The 22,862-nt window shown below is 33.8% G+C and overlaps 3 protein-coding genes and 1 long non-coding RNA gene across 5 annotated transcripts; 2 read left to right on the top strand and 2 right to left on the bottom strand.

The window, feature by feature from the left end:
* Window positions 1-639: 639 nt before the first annotated feature.
* LOC123693583 lies at window positions 640-3,515 on the bottom strand. The gene is made up of 5 exons (XM_045638747.1): window positions 3,365-3,515; window positions 3,130-3,243; window positions 1,795-1,928; window positions 1,288-1,390; window positions 640-897 (listed from the first exon to the last, which is right to left on the bottom strand). Exons 1-5 carry the CDS (start codon window positions 3,389-3,391, stop codon window positions 694-696), a joined length of 582 nt encoding a protein of 193 aa, XP_045494703.1. The 5' UTR covers window positions 3,392-3,515; the 3' UTR covers window positions 640-693.
* A 1,045-nt stretch (window positions 3,516-4,560) lies between these two features.
* LOC123694072 lies at window positions 4,561-5,490 on the bottom strand. Its single transcript, XR_006751767.1, has 2 exons — window positions 5,263-5,490; window positions 4,561-4,711 (listed from the first exon to the last, which is right to left on the bottom strand). It is a non-coding gene; the product is annotated as an uncharacterized LOC123694072 (long non-coding RNA).
* Window positions 5,491-6,136: 646 nt separating this feature from the next.
* Window positions 6,137-9,887, top strand: LOC123693589 (mitochondrial import receptor subunit TOM70). Its single transcript, XM_045638752.1, has 2 exons — window positions 6,137-7,747; window positions 9,330-9,887. Exons 1-2 carry the CDS (start codon window positions 6,258-6,260, stop codon window positions 9,481-9,483), a joined length of 1,644 nt encoding a protein of 547 aa, XP_045494708.1. The 5' UTR covers window positions 6,137-6,257; the 3' UTR covers window positions 9,484-9,887.
* A 4,286-nt stretch (window positions 9,888-14,173) lies between these two features.
* LOC123693786 lies at window positions 14,174-16,412 on the top strand. Of its 2 annotated transcripts, none has more exons than XM_045638998.1 (3): window positions 14,174-14,422; window positions 15,422-15,569; window positions 15,881-16,412. In XM_045638998.1, exons 1-3 carry the CDS (start codon window positions 14,233-14,235, stop codon window positions 16,023-16,025), a joined length of 483 nt encoding a protein of 160 aa, XP_045494954.1. In that variant the 5' UTR covers window positions 14,174-14,232; the 3' UTR covers window positions 16,026-16,412. The 2 variants fall into 2 exon arrangements, with proteins under 2 accessions (XP_045494954.1, XP_045494955.1); XM_045638999.1 differs by lacking the exon at window positions 14,174-14,422 and adding an exon at window positions 14,752-14,927.
* The last annotated feature ends 6,450 nt before the right edge of the window (window positions 16,413-22,862 follow it).

Genomic DNA, 22,862 nt, shown 5'->3' with positions numbered 1-22,862 from the left:
CATACCCAAACGAATGCAAACCTAATATTCCTGAAATTCATACTTTTTCGACCAGTGCCCTCCATACCACCGCATAGGAGTAAGTTTTTTTTCGATAAACGTTATTTACCAAAACTTTTTTTAACCTGTAGGTACGTTTGTACGAAAACGACGGACGGATTTCATTCAAAATTTACACCTATCAAGGATCTGTAACAACGCTTGAACTCATTCAAATTATTGTATACTATCAGTCCGCCCCGGCTTCGCCCGTGGTACATTTTTACGTTTTCTCTACATAAGAACCATCCTCGTACTTCAAGGAATATAATAAAAAAAAATTAACGAAATCGGTTCAGCCGTTCTCAAGTTATGCGCTTACCAACACATTTTGGGATTCATTTTTATATTATAGACTAGCTTTGCCCTTTTTACGGTTATCTAAATTATATAAATGGGCTATCCAACACCAAAGAATTTTTCAAATCGGACCAGTAGTTCTTGAGATTAGCACATTCAAACAAACTTTTCAGCTTTATAATATGATATTATTGATTTAATAATAACATAATATGTAACTAGTACTATTACTCCAAAAATCTCACTTACCTAAAAACAGAGCAAAAACACAAGCAATATAAATAAAAAAAAAAACATAAACATGTTCAAACCTATTTATTCACCTATAATCTACTTTATTAAGACTAGTTCACACTATCTCCTCTTCTTCTTTTCAGGGCGGCTGCCTCCCATATCCTCTAGTTGCTGTTTCAAGTCGAGAAGTTCATTATCAGGCACATATCGAATGTCTTCATGTTCAATTGTATGTTCATGAACGTTAAGCGTACAACCCTCTGGTAAAAGGGCGCGTGACACTCGCAATAATGTTCCTAGCGCCCATGCGGGTACGTCTACCACCTGAAAACAATACCGTTTTTAAAGAAGGTTTAATATAATGAAGAAAACAGGAAATATGCATTTAACAATATTATTATTCAATAAAGCACTCATATTATTAATTTATTATTATTACATTTCATTAAAGTCTTCAATTCCATATGATACTCAGATAGATTTTTTCCAAAAATACCACAGGAATGGGGGTTTTCTTTCTCTACATGGGCATAGCCACAAATGGAAAACTAGTACAATTATAATATGATGTAAAATCAAGCCTATTACAGGCTATCTGCTATACTGCAGCCAAGTTCGTACATTTATGAAAAAGAAATATTTTATATTTTAATTTTATATATAGATTTTTTACTATATAATATGTTAAATGTCTCTATATAACAGTCTACATACCTGAACATTCCTTTCATAAATATTTAATTGGTACTCAGAATCAACAGCTGTTCCACCAGGTTTAAACCGTTGTATTTTTAATTGTTTAGCCGGTGTTGCCCAACTGTAAATAGAAAAATTGGGTTTGACAGTTGACTAAAGATACAAAAAGATTTATAAAATCCTAATGAAAAAAATAAAACAGCTCCATGATACCCATAATATGAAACTAGTTTTTTAAACATTTACTCACATTTGCAACAGACTAATCTGTTTCTACTCCAAAGACAAACTTTATCATAAAGGGGTTATATAGACGAGAGTGTTAGTGCATAACTTTTATTTTTAATTCTATCTATCAAACATACAGTCGAAACTACTGGACAGATTGGCCGAAGTTTGGCATGCAAATATCCATTATGATCAAAAATATTATTGAACACATGGCCGAAGCTGCGGACAACAGCTCTTAATAGCTGGAAATTTTGGATGGAAATTCTATACAGGAAAGAAATACGTCATACATACCATTCATCTACTTGTATACCCATTACTTCAGCATATCTATGGATTTCTTTTTGGCAATTTTCTAACAATGTGTAGTCATATCCTTTTAGTTGTATATTTAAGCAATCATAAACAGGTTCGTCTGGTTCCATACTCTGTAAATATTACTTTTATTTAAAAAAGGTACATGAATTAAAAAGTGATAATTTTTATTTTTTATGTCAATTGTGATGGATATTTTCAAAAACTTTTCCTCAATATTGAAAATTATTTTACTATAGACCGGGAGGTACTGACACAAAATTTCGAGTCATTTTTAACAGGATGGCGGTTCTACAGGGGTCTTAGTATGCAATGACAAAAAGAAAAACGATGGTGTTAACGCTGGTACCGGCGGCTTAGTCGCGTGGGCGTTAGTCGAACTCATCGGAAAAATAGCGAAAGTCAAACGATTTGTAACACAAAAATTTTAGAATTTACCGATAGCCCATAAAAAAGAAGTAGGCGGTAGTGTCATGCCATACTTTTCCGGTGTGACTTACAGCCCGCCATACCGACGCGAATGTGTTGATTTAAATAAAACAATTAATCAACCATTTGTATCAGGCTAACTTTTGCACAGGTAACCATCGTCGTGCAGCCATTTACGAAAATCGCCATGCCATACTTTTCGGACGATTCCAAATGGTCGCCATACCGCCGAAAATCTGCAAAAATTTTTTATTTCGCCAAACTTTTTGTACCAGTATTGCATTTGGATTTTTGGAGAGTATTTGATAAAATGTGACCATTATTATATTTGCCATACTTCTAGTAGGGGGAAAAAGTGCTGTCATACTTGAAAAATTAATTTAGTATTAATTTATATAAGTGAAGATTTCCAACACCTAGATCTTTGAAATTTCAAACTTACAGGAAAAATAAGTGCCATACTGTTACAAATCGTTTGACTTTCGCTATTTTCCGACGAGTTCGACTAACGCCCACGCGACTAAGCCGCCGGTACCAGCGTTCACACCATCGTTTTTCTTTTTGTCATTGCGTACTAAGACCCCCGTAGAACCGCCATCCTGTTACAAACGGCTCGAAATTTTGTGTCAGTATCTCCCGGTCTACTAGTAGAAAACTACAAAATTAATATCAGTAGCAAAGCTTTATTTTATTTATTGCTTTAATTATCATTAAACCACACTTACACTGCTTTTTATATCATAGTTTGATAGGATGGAAGATCCGACACTCCTATTATAAAAAAAAGTTTGAGACAGAATCCAAACCAGGCTAATGCCTATAAATCTTTTACTTATATTATGAATGTGAAATATCTGATTTATTATGTTACCACTTTATACTTACGATCAAATAGTCGGGTTCATATAAATCACTCTTGAGCCGTTTTTGTTGGCCAAATAGAGAACTTGATTGTGCCGTAACATTTTTATTAAATTTTAATAACGACGCAAGTCTAGCCTGTAAAATAGGAGTAAAGAATATTAAAAGACTAGACTCTTCAAAAGTAGGTAAGCACAATGATTATTATTATGTATTACAACATTTCAATGCGAGTGCTAATTTTATAACATTTACTTACATATTTATAAATTTTTGAGGCAAACATTTTATCGGGAGGAAACAATATTATCTTAATAATATTTAAAGATAGATATGTTACTAATTAAATAATAAATATTTTTATAATTTAAAAACACATCCACATGCTGAACGTAAATTGTCCACTTTAGGGAAAATGGAAAATGACAACTGACAACTGTCATTTGAGACGATGACAGTATTTTTTTTTTTTTTCTTACAGAATATAATATCAAATGTGAAATAAACAAAATTGTTTCATCTCTTGTTTTATTATCTATTTTATCTTACCAGGAAGAATGGGAAAATCCGTGGGAAAGTGGTGGGAAAATCGAAGTGCATTTTTAAACTTAATGATCTAAGAGGAAAAATATCATAATTAATTATTATACTTGAAAATTTTTTGTTTATCTTATAAATAAAAATATTATATTAAATTAAAATATTATACAACGGTTTTTAAAAGGCTGGTTGCAGAGCTTGACCGACCGTCAGTGCCTTAGAGCATTAAACCAACCGGAGACGACACGCGCAATTCTTTCATAGTCAAAAAGTCTGTCATTTCCTGCGGGGGGAACGAGTAAACACATTTAAATAGTGTTAACACAAACGCATTTTGAGATTACGTCGCTACAACACGCACACGACAAAATAATCAAACACCAGCATGACTATACACATACAAGTACAAACCTTGGTACAAACACACACATAGACACCGTGTCTGTATTCAACGTCAATGTAAACATCGATAGTGCGAAAACGCGTCGATAATTTAAGTCGATAATAATTATAATACTTATCGATACTTTATGCTCAATGAATTTAGAATTTTAATTTTAATGATAAATTAAATATTTGTGATTTGTGACATCTAAGTATTCTTAACGAATAACAAGTTGAGAGGTCGTCGTGACGTCGATTTGACACTTTCAAAACAATGAATATGCGTAACAAAAATAAAGATGTAGTATAACCTCTATAGTAATTTTCTAGTTTTCAAAAATTAATATCTCAAAAACTAAAAGTTTCCGTCAATTGAAAATTTTAGATTTAGGTTCCGTAGGACAACAGCTAACCACAAAAAAATTTACGCCTCTCAACTCGACGTCCCATAAAGTTTAGCCTAATATCATTTTTTTGTGAATGTCACAATTTACATATAAAACAAGAAATAGTGAACAAAAAGACAGCTTCGTCGTTCATTTACATCATTTATTTACAAATATTTACATTTATTTTAACGCAGAAACACTAGTTAGTGCTAGTCCGTTTAGGAGTCCATGAAACATGATTCGCATTCGGAGATCGAATCCAAACATCCCGAATCACAGCAGCTTTTAGAAATCTGAAAAAAAAATGAGAATGAAACAAACTGATAAAATTTATCATCATCAGCCATAAGACGCCCACGGCTGGATAATATTTATATCGATATTATTCTTTTACCGTCCCATCCCTAATTTTTATGCAGTGATACCAGAATAACGAATTAAAAATGCCTTTTTACGTACATGTTACGAACGTAAGTAATTGCATTATAATTAATAAAATACAAACTTAAACTTAGTATACTATAAAATATTAAAGAAAAACATGTGTTGGAGATAAACAATAAATGAATTTGCAAACGGTATTTATCATTAATTCATAAAGTTTATACAAATTATACTTCACGTTATTTATGGTTTCTTTGGCTAAATTTTATTACTCTATAATAACAAATATGAACGGTGATAAAAGTTATAATTAAATATTAAAACAGTCTACGTAGTTTAAAATTTACCCAAAAGTGGATGTAGTACCATTATGTGGCAACACTTTTACATTGACAATATATTTCAGTATTTTGCAAATTTGCTGCAATATTTCACAATATTTTGATGTAAAAGTACTTACAGATGAAAAGTAACATTATCCTTAATTACATTCCACGTTTCTGACCACTTCTTACACGTAAATTCACTTCAATTTGGCATATTTCGCTCCGGTTTTTTCACGTTCACTGACATTAGCAAAATGGCGTTGGGCGCGCGTCAACTAGTTTTATATAACAGGTATGTAACGCGTACTCAAACCTTTGGCGAGCGGGGAACGCCTGCCAATGGCCACTCCGGTTGGTTTAATGCTCTAATGCTCTAAGGTCAGTGCAGTGGTGCATACCATAGAGTAACTTATACATACCCGAGTGCATACCGTCGCGGTCGGTCCTGACGATACGCATCAACAATTGTTTAATGACTATGACACACGTACGCACTGATGGTCGGTCAAGCTCTGCAACTAGCCTAGATTTGTAGGTCAGTGAAAACAGGATTATTTTTTTCCACTTTTTTCCAAGCCAACTTAAGAAAATGCTAAAAAGTAAATTTAAATTCAAGATATTGATGTTTGCGCTATTTTATTTATTGTATGGAGATAAGATTCCAATTTTCATGATAATTTATCGTCAAATTAGTTTATTTCTATAAATAAACATTTTTCATGCTGTTTTTATACAGAACTAGCGGTCCGCCCCGGCTTCGCCCGTGGTACATATTTACGTTTTCTCTACATATGAACCATCCTCGTACATCAAGGAATATAATAAAAAAAGAATTAACGAAATCGGTTCAGCCGTTCTCAAGTTATGCGCTTATCAACACATTTTGGGATTCATTTTTTTATTATAGATAATTGAAATACAGAATAAATATATGTCAACTGGAATATCACGTGTTATCTGTAAAAAATTTATAAGCTGTTCTGATCTTATCTATTTTTCGGTGTCAAAGCGTCAAATAAAAAAAGGTTAGGTGGACTTGCGTAAAAGTTATAAAATTTGGAGTTCAGTTTTTGAAGATATCATACAATATAAATGGTGATTTAGTAGTAGATGTTACAATATTTAGAGGATGGCGTCAACGGGGAGTACACCATTTCCTAAATGGCAGCTGGCTATCCTTCTTGGTGCCCCTTTGGCTATCGGGTTAGGTTATCTTTATTTAAGAAACAGATTTGAAGATCCGGAAAAAAAGAAGGAGGCTGAACTCAAAGCGAAAACAACGATTTCATTAGATAACGAAGAAAATGCAAAAGCTCCTGAAAGTGCGATCGACCGCGCTATGAAGTTGAAGGGTGCCGGAAACCGTGCATTTCATGCAGGCGAATATGATAAAGCGATATCTTTGTACAATGAAGCGATTGAAGCTTGTCCACCTGACCGACCCGTTGACTTGGCAACGTTCTATCAAAATCGTTCGGCCTGCTATGAGAAAAGGGAAATGTGGGATCAAGTTAAAGAAGATTGTACATTTGCATTGAAATTGAATGAAAAGTATGTTAAAGCATATCTTCGCCGATCCCGAGCTGCTGAAAAGAGTGGTGATCTTGTCCTAGCTTTAGAAGATGTCACTTCAGCTTGTATTTTGGAACGATTTCAAGTACAAAGTTCACTAGTAAATGCTGATCGTATCCTGAAAGCACTGGGAAGGCAACATGCACGAGAAGCATTAGCCAAGCGAAACCCAGTTATGCCTTCAAAACATTTCATTAAAACCTATTTTTCAGCATTTTCTGAAGACCCAATCACCAAAATTAGTCTTGATGATAAGGAGAGTGGTGGTTTCGCTAAAGCAAAACATGCCCTTGATGCTCAAGATTATGAGTCAGTAGTGAATGCTTGCACTGAAGAATTGGATGCAGATGGCAAATATAAATATGAAGCCTTACTCCTGCGTGCTACTTTCTACCTCCTTCTTGGTAGACATGAAGAAGCTCAAGTTGATTTGGGTAAAGTTATTGATAGTGATGCCAACACGAAAGTCAAAGTGAATGCTTTGATCAAACGTGCTTCTCTTTATACGCAACTGGAAAACACAGAGAAGTGTCTTGAAGATTTTGCAAATGCTGCTCAGTTGGATTCTGGGAACTCTGACATTTATCATCACCGTGGACAAGTATATCTCTTATTAGAACGGATGGATGAAGCTACATCGGAATTTGCAAAGGCAGTAGAGCTGAACCCTGACTTTTCCATTGCTTACATTCAAAAGTGCTATGCTGACTATAGACATGCTCAACTCCACAAAAATATTGGAGCCTTGAACCAAGTAAGGGCAGACTTTGAAAAGGCATTGGAGAGATTCCCAAGGTGTGCTGAAGCATACATTCTATATGCCCAAGTATTGTCAGATCAGCAAGAGTGGGGAAGGGCAGATGCATTATTTGATTCTGCCTTAGCAGTAGACCCAAACAATGCAACCCTCTATGTCCACAAAGGCCTTGTGCAATTACAGAAGAGCACTGACTTTGATAAGGCTGTCAAGTTAATTAACAAAGCCATAGAAATGGATGATAAATGTGATTTTGCTTATGAAACTCTTGGCACCATTGAAGTTCAAAGGTATGTGGTTTATTAGTTATTTTTTCCTAAAAAGACATTTCTATGCACATTTTCTATGAGCTATATCATACATGTGAATTGTGGACTGGTATTTGATCTTATTATAATACAGTTTATAAAAAATTTACTCTATACATGATAATATAAAAATTATCATAACATAATTTTTATAATTATTACTTTACAAAACTCCATGTTACTACAATTATGCATTATATCTTTAGAACGTCAGTTGAAGCCAAAATAATTCCCTTTGGAATTTTTATTGTAAATGATATGCTTACACTCACATCATGTAGAAACTACTTCACATAATTGGATTATGTTCACAGTTCAAAAGCCACTAATTAATTCAACATACAATTATATTGTTTATCCATACTAATATTATAAATGCGAAAGTAACTCTGTCTGTCTGTCTGTAACTCAATCACGCTTTAACCGCCAATTTTCATGAAATTTGATATGGAGATATTTTGATACCCTAGAAAGGACATAGGCTTCTTTTTATCCCGGGAAAATGACACAATCCCGGAAATCCCACGGGAACGGGAACTATGCGGGTTTTTCTTTGACTGCGCGGGTGAAGCCGCGGGCGGAAACCTAGTATAATATATATGACAAAATGTAGAAATGTAAACTCAAGTATGACTATAAAACAAAGGCAGAATCTAATGATATTTTCCAGATCTATGACAGTCTTTAAGATATCAATCCAAATTAGGATTGATAGCAGTTTGTTGTTTATTGCAACCATATTTAAAATTTGTAAGAACAAGTATGCAACCACGAATGCATTCAAAACACTTTAATCTATAGTTGACACTAAGCTCATTTTATTAGAAGTATCTTATCCCATCAGAATGAAACATTTTTAATAATAGTGTCCTTATTATCAATGAAAAAGATCATTAGTTTGCAGTTTACAAGAACACCCTTCATTACATGAAAAAATTCTATGAAATAGACATATTCAAAAACTTTATTCTGTATCCTCCTTAGCAAGTAAGCATAAAACTTTTTTTTTTATTATATTAACCACTAGATTTCCGCCCGCGGCTTCGCCCGCGTTTGCAAAGGAAAACCCGCGTAGTTCCCGTTCCCGTGGGATTTCCGGGATAAAAACTATCCTATGTGTTAATCCAAGTTACCCTCTATATGTGTGCTAAATTTCATTGTAATCGGTTCAGTAGTTTTTACGTGAAAGAGTAACAAACATCCATACATCCATACAAACTTTCGCCTTTATAATATATTATATTAAGATATTAAGATTTGATGAGCGTTGTATAAATATGTACTATGAATGTCTTCATTGCGTAACTTGATACCTGTTATCTATCACATACATTTGTTATCATCAAAATACTTCTATTCAATTTTTATAGATAGGTACTGTTACACATAGCCATAATAAATCATGAGTCATCTACAGAAATTGACAGCAATTGTAATTGAATATTTAAGTATAATTTTATGGTCCATGCATGTTTAAATAATTTTATTTTGCAGATGATCATCAACGGCCATATTATATTTAAATATTAAAACTAAAACAAGCCTTTTCTTTTTCTCATTTCAGAGGTAACTTACGGCGTTCACTGGAGCTTTTTGAAAAGGCCATCGCATTGGCCAAAACAGAATTGGAAATGACACATTTATTCAGTCTTAAGGATGCAGCCGCTGCACAACTTAAGGTGTCAGAGCGTTGGGGATTGGACTGGACTGTAAGCTAGGCTACCATCTACAACTACACAACGAGAATGTACTTCTAGTAAATTTGTTGTGAATGTCAGAGTAGGGTGGAAAATATTTATTACATTTGATTTTATTTTCCATACTTTTGATTGTTTGCTAAATGTGTATGAGTATATTAAAGTAACGTTTAAAAGCTCAAATTGCATTTGATAAAGCCCATCAAATTAATTGGTGCTTACTTCACTGTTATTGTACATAACTATTTATGTCTATGAACCCTACTTTGGATTTTCTAGCCTCGTTGTGAAAATTACTAGTTTGTCGATTGATGCCGCCGTTAACTCGCCGCTTATGTAACAATTATTGTGTATCATACTTATGTATATCGTATTTGTGTATATTATGCAGTAATATCATCACATATATTTATTTATTAATTAATACAATTAAAAAAAAATATGCAAGCGTTGTTATACATTTTTGGTTTTAAATGTATCTTATTATGTTAAAATTGTTGCGCTTTATAATTTACGTATGTTAGAGCGTCATAAGTCTCTTATTTGTATGAACATACTTCATATTGAAGTTTGTTAAAATTCCTGAAAAAGTTGGCATTTAAATAATTAATTAGTGAACAAGCTGCTGTAAAGGTTGGATTGAGGTATCTGATTGATTGAATGACATAATAAAAATTATTATTATATAGGTACTATAGATACAGTTCTATTTGATATATATTATATACTAGCTTACCGCCCGCGGCTTCGCCCGCTTTCTCTTAAACGATTTGAGATTTAAACTACCCTATCTCTCAAGTTGGATCGAACTGCACGTGGTGTGCGAATTTTATTATAATCGGTTAAGTGGTTTAGGAGTCCATTGAGGACAAACATTGTGACACGAGATTTATATATATTAAGATTACATAGAAGTTTAATTAATTACATCTTAAAAAAGAAAGCTTTATTACTTATCTTCTCAATGCAGTATCATAGAATAACAATAAAGAACTCGCTTGCGAGTCTGTACTTTCTGACAATCTTTATTTGCAAAAATACAGTACTTATTTGTATCGAAATATATATATCTTGCATAATATTATACGCTAATAATATTATAATATTAACCCCTTATTGCATGAATTATTAAGGAGATGAAATAAAAATTATTTTTTTGCAAAAAAGTGTTTATTAGACCTTACATTATGAGATCAAATTGAGAAAAAAAATTATTTACTTATATTATAGAAAATATATAACGGCGCCATATATGGACTCGTATGCAGTGTTTGTTGTATTTTTTCTGTCATATATGGCTTCGTATGCAATTAGAAAAAAGTAACTAATTAATAAAATAAAAACATATTCCGGATTAATTTCACACACACGGTTGCTAAGCCCCAAACTAAACTTAAGCTTGTATCCTGAATGCTTAGTCAACTGATATGCTACATATACTTTACATAAATCCTATCCTACTTATATTATAAATTCGAAAGTTTGTGAGGGTGGATGTATGTGTATGTGTTTGTTTGTTACTGTTTCACGCAAATACTACTGAACCGACTTCTATGAAATTTAGCACACATAATATAGAGGGTAACTTGGACTAACACATAGGATAGGTTTTATCCCGAAAATCCCACGGGAACGGGAACTATGCGGGGTTTTCTTTGAAAACGCGGGCGAGGCCGCGGGCGAAATGTTAGTACTTTATATGGATACCTAAATAACACCCAGAATCACAGCCAACTTATACTTCGTGAAATTGCTTAAAACAATTACGTTTGTCATTATAACATAAAAACACGTTATATTTTTCACATAACGTGAAGGAACGAAATTGGAACAATATAGGCATAGCTGACGGGCGTTCTTCTTCCAAATTCGGTAATGACTAATCCCATCAGACCGTACAGAATCAAAGTGAAAATCTAGATGTCCTGCAGGAGTTTTTCGTAGCTTTTTTGCGGTAATTGGCGAGTCAGAAATACTGAGGAGACTCCAGAGATGCCGATGTTTCTAAGTTTTTGAGAGACGACCACGTCTTTTGGTAATAAGAGCTTTCCCTGACTTTCGCATTTGCTCTGAAACGGCTAATTAAAAATCATACAGTGGCATATAGCATGAGTCTGTATTTATTGATGATGATATAATATTTACATGCTTAGCATAGTGAGATAAAAGTGTCTAGGATTGATACTGGAACAATCAGTGAAAGTATCCTTGAATGCTGTGCTTGAATGCATACCCAGCCACATATGACATAATATATTTTGGACGGAATGCATACGAAGCCAAATATGACAGATTTGGAAAAGTACAAAAAAACATGATTAAAGCAAAAAAACAACCTAACCAAATGTTTTACCTTATTTTAGAAAGACTAAAGAATGAAGAAATATTTTTTTTCATGGCTTTACTCACCTTTTTGATATTGAAATCTTAATTTGAAAATCACGGTTTTTTCCGCGCACCCAAACCGTCGCACGCGCTAGACTAAATCTATAATATATCTGATGGATAATATTTACACTGTATAAATTAATTACATTCCAATTCTCGATGAAATGCTGTTTAAGATGTAAGGTAGTTTTTTTAGATATTGTTTATAGTTAGCCTATAAAAAATTCATAAACTTCGTCGTCCATATATGGCTCTGTATGCGGTAAGGGGTTAATATTATTAGCGTTTCTTTCTCGTAGGTGTTGGAATATGTGAATAATGTTTTTGGCCATTTATTTCATTAAATTATCAAAGGTAATTTTTGATGTATATATAAGTAGTTAAATAGTGAGAGAAAATATCAAGCTATAAAATAACAACTAGTTATTAGTAAGATTTTGTGTACAGATAAATTCATAAATTCATTGGTATGTGTTGCTTAAATATATTGTAAATCATAACACTGCTAGTTTTACTTGAATGTAAAAGGAAATAGAGGTATGTATGCACATTTTCAAATAAACTCGCAAAAAAGAAAGTGAGAACAGTCATTTAAATTTATGTATGTTCGATTCGTGTTCACTTGTAAAAAATGTTTGTGTAGTTTACTTAATATAGAGAAAGTAAATTGAAAGAAGTATTTACTTTACTGGGTCCAAGCAAGGAGATCTCAGAGTCCCACAACAGACTTGAAATTTTGTTCATATGAATGCGTGCAGTTTAACGGCGGTAAACGCGAGGTGCATCCAACATGTAAGTGTAGGTGTCGAGTAAATTAGTTATTGAACGTACTAGTCAGTTATGTGTTTTAACTGTTATCAAATTCTTAGTGTGGCTTACAGGTAGGACACCTACTCACGTTAGATGCACCTTCATCTGGATTAGTGTTAGTTTGCTAATATGGTTCTACAAGTGTTGTTACCTCACCGATAGTGAATAGTTATCAATTTATGAAAACTTCAAATATATACAATAAAAGGCTTCTAGTTGTTTTACTATTCAGTTAGTTTTAATTTAATCCTTGAAATACACACCCAATTGTTATTGTTTTCAAAAAGATTAGTTACCTACCTATGTAGGACTAGAAAAGGACTAGAAAACCCAAGTCGAAATTAATAAACTTGCAAAAAAACGGCCCTTAAACACGATGAATAGGTATAAGTTTCTGTTATCATTTGTGGGGAGCTCCAAACGATTCTTACATACACGAGCTAGCGCGCAGGAGCAACTTTTGTCTCTCCCATCAACTCTATGGGCTAGTAAGAAAGTGCGCGCACGTAGCGACGCAACTCCCCATCGAGTTGATGGGAGAGACAAAATAGTTGCGGAGACAAAAGTTGCTCTTGCGCGCTAGCTCTGAATGGATATTGTGTTATAGTATTCGCTATTATTTACACAGAACAAGTAATAAAGTACATACTTCATAATATGCATAATTAATGGCTGTGTGTAATTGGCTGTCCAAGCGTGTCCAGTAACAAGCCCCGCCCACCAACTTAACAGAAAAATTCTATTTATCAAGTTATTTAATTTTAACTTGAAACTTGCTACTAAACTGTGTGCTTACACGCATTTAAAATACGCACTTAAAATTTAGTTATCAACTCAACAACTTAATACGCGAAAAACCGCTGTGCGGACACAGCCAGGTATTAGACAGTGTCGCGAGTCCGAATAAGTAACTAGTACCTACAGTCTCTTGATCATAGTTTAAAAATCATATAACATCATGAAATGATCCGCAACCAAAAAATATTATTATGATTATAGATATGTCGCAGTCTTCTGATTGAATCTGCTATTTGGTTTAATGACTAGCGCGTATTTAGTTGAATGATTATAGGAGAACACGTACTGAGTTGTTGAATGTAACGTGCAACGTCTTGACTGAACGTAATTTAACGTAGTTGTTAGTTTGGATAAGGAGGTGGGTAAGGTTAGGTTCGTTGTTTTTTAACTATGTACCTATATAGAAATAAGAGCCCCTCGAAGCGGAGCTACGTGGGCTCGTCTTCTTTTGAACGTTTTGAAAAAGTAAATTCTGCCGTCCTTCACAAACCTTCACCAATATGCCGAGCGTTTTATCGGCTCTGTTCCAAGGGCTATGTTACAAATTACAGTCCCTTATCTAGTTGGACGTCATGTGACGCTTCTTAAATAAACGTTCAGCCTAGTAATTCAATCAGATAATAAATTCAACCAGATGACGGCGACAAATATAATACTTACCTGAAACGTTACATTCGTTCTACCGTCTACTAATTGTAATGGCTTATTACGTTAAACTACTAGATCAGAATGTCTGAGGCCTGAGCATTTTGATCTAGTTGGTTTTAGTTAGCAATGAATTTATATACTAGCCAAATATGGCTTATCTATATATGTATTGAGAAAACAACAGGTTTATTGTGCTATAACGGTACATTTAGTCATGAAAGTTATGGTGAAGACCCCTTTATTAGAAAAACGTTATTCCCTGCGAGCCGAGGAAATGTAGGAAAATTACGTTGCTCTTCGACAATATTTTGTAAAGGTAAGATTAGTCATAAACTATCTCTTGAGAGGAAGTGGTTATCATGTTACTTCTGTGTGTTACTTAGTATTTTTTTTTATTTTATTGGCTAAACGATTCTCAATGGTATTGGTAAACCGTGGGAGCCCTAGGGTACCTACCTAAACCCAAGGTAAACCTAATACGATTAATCTTGAGAATAAATAATTTACATAGGTACAAAATCTCTTCCTCTTTGTTGAAAATGCAGAATAGAGCTAATGAGAGCTTAGAATAATTATTTATCTGTTATTATGACATATTGTCATCTTTATAGAAAATGTAGTTTATAGATTTTTATCGGCAAATATTATGTATATTGTGTACATTTTTATATTATTACTATACATATGTAAAGGGTCCTTCAGCCTTTTATGTTTCAATTGTTCCTCCACGTATCGCGACACGCCCGGTTGTGCAGGAGATTTCGCCAAACCATTTATCGGCTTCAATTCAACTCGATATCTATTGATTAACTGCACCGGAGGTATTACGTTTCAAATAAGTATTTATTTGATGTCGATTCCATAGTATATCATGCCCATAATGTGTTGGAATTTAGGTCCGTCGTCCGTTGATACTATACACGGAAATACTCTGGCACTCGTATCTGCATAAGAAATCTGAAAGTTTCCTACTTTGCACCTATTGATTGATACAAGGAAAAGATTTCAATACATTTTTAAACCACAAATAATACACTTACTTTACTTAACTAGTTAACTACTTACTTATTAGTTTTATTAGGTATTTATTTCATTGTCACTAAGTCATTGAATAAAATGGATAAAATGCGCAGTTTTCAATTTATATCAAATCAAATATTATTTTAGTCTAGTCTCTAGTTAGATATGCCACGTCGTTGCATTTACCTATATGTAACTAACTTCCTGATAATTAATTAATGAAATTTTATTTAAATAATTTTCATAGTGCATAAAATTTAAATGGTTTTATTATAATTGATCTTCTCTTTTGAAGATAATACTATGTGCTTCGTGCGCTCTTGGACTGCACGTGCAAGGCATGCGTGGATTGTACAACGCGGCTGCTACGAGACCAGCAAAGATGATTTCTTTCCCAGAACCATGACAATTCCTACCAGAGCTATGGCTTGTAAACATGAAAGGTTTAGAATATTTATTTAATTTACCATTATCCTCAAACATATTGTGTAGGTACCCGGCAAGCGCCGATTTTCTGTCTTACGAATTTCCTTTCCAGTAAATGGTGTAGTGATAGGGCAGCATTTTTTTATTATTATACGTAACTATGATAAAAAATGAATACACTTGTTGAAGTCAATCAAATACATCCTTATTTTACTTGTAGTTATACTATATGCTACTTAGAAGTAAAGCTTTAACGTCACCAACCATAATTAGTTACCAACATTTCTTTATGAATACAATTTAATTTGTAATGTTTTTTCTTTTTCAGATTACCAGATGCTGAATATAAAGTTTGTTTTTGTCAAGCTGACTGGTGTAATACTGGAACTACAACGTATGGTTTTCAAATTGCATTATCAATTTCAATAGTCAGCCTTCTGATTTATTATACTAGCATTAAGGAACAGCCATGAATGTTTTGTAAGTACTTTTTTGAGTAAAAAATACGATGGAATAATTAATAGCGTTCATACACGATCTGGTAGTTAATGTGAACTGCAATAAATGTTGACTTTATCGGTTTATAAGCAGCTTTCACTTTATCTAAGTAGCCTGAGTCTATTTCTACGAAAAGCATGGTAAAAACTGTGTGTTAGTGGGCCGCGTCCGCTGCACCGCATACATCTTTTTTTTGTGGACACGTGTCAATGTAAGCCCACATAATTAGAAAAATATAAAAATTTCTTGATTCCTTAGAGACCGACTGCTAATTAGTGCCACAGTATATCTAAAGTATTTCTTAAAAGATAAAGTCATCCAACGATGATTGGAATGTTAAATAAAAGGAATTTTATAAATGACTTAGTATTTATTTAGCAAGTCTTAAAATGTTTTATAATAAATAACTTATAAATTGACATTTTCCAGTTAATTTAACTTACTTTTCTTTTCATTACTTTCATCTATTAAATTATCGTATAACATTATCTAAAAATACTTACGTATAATTTTAATATAAATTAAGAGAGCATAATATCTGTAAGTACCTATCGATTTCATGGAATAGGGACGCGGACGGTGGGATATCAATATAATATACTTAAACCGTTATCCATCATGCGTAAAATATAGCTACCAAAATTATTGTCCCAACTTATATGCTAATTTATTTGCTACCTGTCTCAGTTAATTTAGTTCATCTTTTTTGATGATAATTTGCTAATTTATTTGCTACCTGTCTCAGTTAATTTAGTTCATCTTTTTTGATAATTACGTTCTTCATCATCCTCTTTGATAGCATCTTTTACCGCTGTAGCAACATCTCCTGTAATTGCTTTAGCTATAAAACCAGTTATTCCAGTATCATTTTTACGAGTTTCAAAAAATTTATACACTAAGTCATCTAAAGTATCGTCATCAAAGGGAATAAAGTCACTTAAATCTATCTGTCGCCTATCTCGTTTTAAATGTTTCTTTGAAACAGAATAATTATTTTCATCACTTTCTACAATACCCTTTCTATAAATTTCTACAGGCACTTTACTTCCATCGCTGACGTCGTACTTTATACCCACATCTGCTTCCTGAATTTCTATTGAACCAACACCAGCATCTATTAAAGATGTTAAGTTTTGTGATCTACCAGATCTTGAAACATCTTTATCAATTTTTTTGTGATATTTATCTTTTATGGGATGTAAATGTTTAACTTCGTTTGTTTCATAAGGTTTTGATACATCACTGTCCGTGATGGCGTTAGATGCAGGTTTTGGCTTAGATCCATAGGTTTTTACTTTGGAATGACCTTGTATAATTAAATACATTGGCGTTGGTTCAGTTGTTGGTTTAATATCTTGGGTTTGCTCTGTAGTCGGCGTTAGTGGCGTAGTGTACCGCATATGAAGATATGGATCATGAGTTTGTATATGTTGATTTTCATGTAATAAAGAATTTAGAATATGCGGATTCACATGATAGGATTCTTTATGTGAAGGTGTACTTAGTGTTTGACTTACGGGAGGCGGGGGTTGCATCGTTTGCATTATTTCGAGATTACCCCCATCTTCGGTAGTATGATCTTTAAACACTTGTATATTTTCAGAGGCGTGGGCATATAGATTATCTTCAGGTCTATCTGGATCAGTAACCATAGGCATTGACATCATGGCGCCAAGCATATCGACAACACTCGGCTGTGGCTTAGCAGTGGAATTGTAGGTTTGCCGAATGGAATTTGTCGTTATTTCTTCTGAATCACTTTCAGAATAATTAACCTGTGACTCTGTTGTAACTTCAACACTAGTTTGTTCATATGACCATGTTTCCCGAGAATCTGTTGTAGTTGCTTCTATTGGTGGTAATACTGTAGGAAGAAATGTTGCTAATATTTGCGTGTTTTCTGTAGGGGACGTCTGTTGGACCTCAGTGTGCAAGGGATTGTGAAACTGATTTTTAGATACCTCTTTCAAATGTTCATTGTGTGGTATTAAGTTATGCAAAACATTATGGGTATTTTCTTCATTTAGTGGTGTTGTAGGGCCCCAACCAGCATAATCGCTGCTAACCGTATTACTGGGTACAGTTTTATTGAAGTCTATAAACCATGTTTGATTTACATCTGTTGCTTGATATATAAGGTTAGCTTCCTGAAGAGCGAATGAAGTTATCAACTCAGGCGTTGAAACGGTGTATCGAGCAGGGGGAGTCGCTTCTACTATGCTTGCAGTCGGTGTTGGTCGTGGTAATTTAGTTTCATGATGTATAAATAACGATGGTTTATATCCTACTGGTGGTGGTGGTGGAGGTACTAATATCGTCATTGGGTAATGCTCGTTAAATTTGTATTGATAGTCTTCATACTTAGGTGGTGGAGAAAGATGGTGCCTTTTTGGGGGCACGGGAGGGCGAGACGATACACTTGGTTTTCGTGAAGATACTCCTAAAACTAAAACCTCCGATTTCTTCTCTGGAATACGTTCATGTTCGTATCGGGTATCATCAGCCCAGTAGTGAACTTTTTCTAACATTGGTGGCTCGTAGTCATATGTGGGATCATTTCGTAATGGATCCCCACGTCCAGTCAGTGGCTTCCACTGTTCAAAATCCATGCGCGGAGAAAAAATTGAAGCGATATTACTAAGACTGTCACGGGGATCTGAAAATTTAATTAAATGTATTTAAAACGTAAGCTCTATTTACAGAGTTATACTTGAAAACTACAGATATTTTAATACACTCACTTGACACATTTGGTATTTGAACTTGTTTATACAAAGGCGTGACTGGACTGGGTTCTTGCTTGGTGGTTTGTAGCAAAGCAACAAACAGAAGTAGACTGTAGCTTCTAACCTATAAATAAAAAAACAACACCTTGTATTTATGTAAAAATTGATTATAAAAAATTACGTCTGCAAGGTCTAGGAGGTGGTGGAAATATTGATACCTAAGTAGGCAGTTAAGATTAAAATAGATCGGCAATTATAGTAATATGTGGGTACTTTTATTTTTAGTGGGTGCTGTAAAAAAATGGGAAACCAATAAAATACGCTGTTGTGATTTGTTGAATTATAGACAAAGTTATAAGATATACGGTTCAAAAAGGTTCCTTTTTCGAATTGAAGTGGAGATTGGATGCAAAAAAAAAATATCGAGATATTAAATTATTATTAAACCATTTGTTACCAAAAATGCGACACCAAAAATAAGAATTTTTCCAAGAATGTCTGAAACATGAACCGAAAAATGCCTTTAATTATTTTCAAAATAATAGTTGGTCGCATACCCATAGCGGTTTTCGTGTAATTAGAGCGGTGGTTGGTTAGTAACCGTTTTTTGGGCACGCAAGTCGCTCGTTAAAATACCGAGCGGCGTGGCAGGAAGAAAGACGAGCTAATTTAATATTATAACCATCCTCCTTGTTTATGTATGCGAAATACTTGACCTCGAATACTTAATATGGAAAAATGTAGATATTGGTTAAAACATAATGACTGAAAGGTATTTATGTTAAAGAGCGCGGCACTTTTATCCCAAAATTGTTTCTGAAATCCTAATAACAGCTATTAATAATTGTTTCAGCATATTAATAATTAGGTGTAAGTTTTGGAATACCTATATTTTCGAATGTATTTGTATATTTACTTATGGCACAATGTAAACGATTTGACAAGGTAGCTGTGGTCATATTATATTCTCTACTATGGCAATCATTTTATCCGACTCAGTGACAAAATGCAATGCCAATTCTTTTTAAATTCTTAGATTTCTTTTTAGATATTTTTTTTATTACAATAAGTTTGTAAGATGTTAACTAAATTATTTATATTTTTCATTGCAATAAAACCGAATTACATTTTGATTTTTTGGCTACGTATCATGCCGAATCTATTTTATAGATCAACATCTAATAGGAAATGATAGGTAGGTATACAACATAGATAGGTACTTTTATCGTAAATTCAATAAGTTTCGCACCATTAGTTTAAACGTAACTATTAGCTGTGCTATTAGTCTATAGGTAGGTACATGAGCTAGGTAGGTATACCTCATCCTTAAAATTAATGCATATTATAAATACGAAAGCCTGTTTCTTTGTTTGTCTTTTTCACGTCCCGACCAAGCGAATGTAATATGATTTTTGTGTGTGGAGATACCTATAGATAGCTCCTATTTCTGTCCATGTAATATGCAAGATCGCCTATATCACTATTCACTCTCTAGAGTCTATCCGGTTGCTATATTAAATAATATCTTATTCCCATGGGAATTCCTTTTGAATACGCTGTTGTGATGGGTCTAGAATTGATAATTGAGCTGATGGTTGAGTACTTGAGTCGCAAAGGTAAGGCCTCTGCAAATGGGTTTCCATTTGCCAACAGTTTAAAGACATAGTTACAAAGCTTTTAACAACTTATTGAATTATTGTGGTTTAAAATGGAGAAACTCATAATTATTCTCTCATACTTCCTAGTATAGCTTGCGTAGCCACTAGGTACCTACCATTTAAAAGAAAACGTTAACTTTAGTCGAATTAGTCGGCTATCAGTGTACACACAAGAAAATGAAACTTACATTTCTCTACGCAAAACAACAATGAATTTTCGAAAGTTATAATTATTGCTTACAAGCCACGCACATTTTCACCAATGGGAAATGTGACTAGGACGTCGATTATCACCAGGACACGATGGATACGCAGCAAACAGTAGTGAAAGCGGTGCGTGTGGCGAATCACTAACTTGCACATTACATGACAGGAATCAGGCTGAGGTGTTTTGCATCTAATTTATCTTCCGATTGTCCTTTCACTATCTTATATCACTGCACTTCTATAATCGCTTTAAGGTATTTACGTAAATAAGATTATTCTTCGATATAGGTAACTTCGTCACCCGAAAAGTGTGATGCAATCGCATATGAATACGCTTGTAAACAAGTTAACTACATTATTATTATTTTTTACAAAAAGCTAAAACGCCTTTATATGTTCAGAACTGGATAAAATTAAAATGGGAACAACTGGAAGGCAACCACAAAGATGGTATTCAAATAAAAAAGAATAATTAGAATCGGTTTCCCTACCCATTTGGAAGTTCTGAGGCAAAAAAACATAAAAACATACAGTTTATCTGAGGACCTCCTTTCGGTTGAAAACAAAAATAATTCACTACCACAACAGGCCATAAAAGTGATACCTACTTAAAATTAGGAAATGTGGAGTATAGTTTTTTCGTAATCTGACAAGTTCTATTTATGTATAGGTAAGCTTAACCAAAGGTATAGCGATATTACGACTAACTAGTATGTGCGTATAAATCAATAAAAAAAACACAGATGGTCAATAGGTACGTTAAAGAATAAACATTTGTACAGACACGACAACTTTCCATTTCTAACATATTGTGGTTAACCTGATCCTCTTCTATCAAGAAATTAATATCAATATCAAACTTTATTTGTACAAGAGTGAAAACGATGGTGGTGTGTGTCGAATATTTAGTTACATTGTCAAGGTCTAGAAAGCTTATGCTTAAAAAATATTTTCCTATTAGAACATTGCTTTTCAAAAATCGTTTGTTTAAGTATATTTTCAACACGCTTGTAATTTCAAAATTTTGTCTTGTCGTGTTGAAAAAGTACCAAGCTATTAATGTCCTATTAGCTACCTGACCATTTTGTATTTTGCTTTTTCTTCTTCTTAAATAGTCTATCTAAATATTTTCATAATTTTTAAATACAGCGACAGTGAGGAAACTTAACTACTTACGTACAAATTTTAGTTGTAGGTAAATCTATTCAATCGCATACGTAATACTTCTTAGTACTTACCTAGTTAGTTCTTACATAATAAGTATAATACTAGCTGCTCCGTGCGGTTTCACCCCCGTAGCTCCACTCCTGTTGGTCCTAGCGTGATGATATATTATAGCCTATAGCCTTCCTCGATAAATGAGCTATCGAACACCGAAAGAATTTTTCAAATCGGACCAGTAAGTACGGTTCTCGAATTTAGTGCGTTCAAACAAACAAACAAACTCTTCAGCTTTATAATATTAGTATAGATTTACGCTTTACAGGATACTGCTTGTTCAAATAATAAAACGTTAATCTATTTTCTTTGCGACAAAGATTCAATTAAGCAACACGTAAGATTATTTCATTGTCTGGAAAACAAAACTCGTTTTAGTGAGTTTAAAATGATCACACACGCACATATAAACTTGTGGCTATCTATTTATTTGGCAGTGAAAGTTTTAAGGCATTTATTTTTAATATCGGATTGATAGGCGATACGAGACAGAGCGAGGCGACGCACGGAGGCGTGGGAGAGCGCCAGCAGACCGAGTGGCGCCACGGGCGTTTTGACAACCACGACTACCGACGATGCCTTTAGGCATCATGATTCCGTAGCTTATGAGTTGCGATGATCCACTTTAATTGAAGGTCTCTGATATCTAGAGCAGCATTATATTTGACTCGTGCTTTCATTGATAAGTACCTACGTCAAAACAATTGAGATGCGATAACTTCACGTCTTCGTTATTTAACAAGATGAAGCGGTTACCGGTTACGGTATTAACACTACAATGGTTCGGTCGCAGCATATACCTACTGCAAGTGTGTTATTTATTACAGAACCTATTCACGTTTCACCATAGTGTATTGTAGCTTTCGAAATGAAGTGATAACTCGACTATTATTAACTGAACCCGGATAAAGTTACTGGTAACGGCTTCTTATTTCATAGAAGTACCTCTATGCCCATATAAATAAGTACTATATGTATGAATTTGCAACGTATGAACTATATC

This window comes from Colias croceus, chromosome 8 (assembly GCF_905220415.1).
Source record: "Colias croceus chromosome 8, ilColCroc2.1".
Lineage (NCBI taxonomy): Eukaryota > Metazoa > Arthropoda > Insecta > Lepidoptera > Pieridae > Colias > Colias croceus.
The sequence above is the reverse complement of the archived record's forward strand: the minus strand, read 5'-3'. Positions and strand labels throughout refer to the sequence as shown.

Excerpts from the sequence above, each read along its gene's own strand:
- LOC123693589 (XM_045638752.1), top strand. The coding sequence starts at position 6,258 with ATGGCGTCAACGGGGAGTACACCATTTCCTAAATGGCAGCTGGCTATC. Across the intron at positions 7,748-9,329 it reads GGCACCATTGAAGTTCAAAG|AGGTAACTTACGGCGTTCAC; the intron begins GTATGTGGTTTA and ends TTCTCATTTCAG.
- LOC123693583 (XM_045638747.1), bottom strand. The coding sequence starts at position 3,391 with ATGTTTGCCTCAAAAATTTATAAATAT. Across the intron at positions 3,244-3,364 it reads CCTCAAAAATTTATAAATAT|GCTAGACTTGCGTCGTTATT; the intron begins GTAAGTAAATGT and ends CCTATTTTACAG. Across the intron at positions 1,391-1,794 it reads GGTATACAAGTAGATGAATG|TTGGGCAACACCGGCTAAAC; the intron begins GTATGTATGACG and ends TTCTATTTACAG.
- LOC123693786 (XM_045638998.1), top strand. The coding sequence starts at position 14,233 with ATGAATTTATATACTAGCCAAATATGGCTTATCTATATATGTATTGAG. Across the intron at positions 14,423-15,421 it reads TTCGACAATATTTTGTAAAG|ATAATACTATGTGCTTCGTG; the intron begins GTAAGATTAGTC and ends TCTCTTTTGAAG. Across the intron at positions 15,570-15,880 it reads ATGGCTTGTAAACATGAAAG|ATTACCAGATGCTGAATATA; the intron begins GTTTAGAATATT and ends TTTCTTTTTCAG.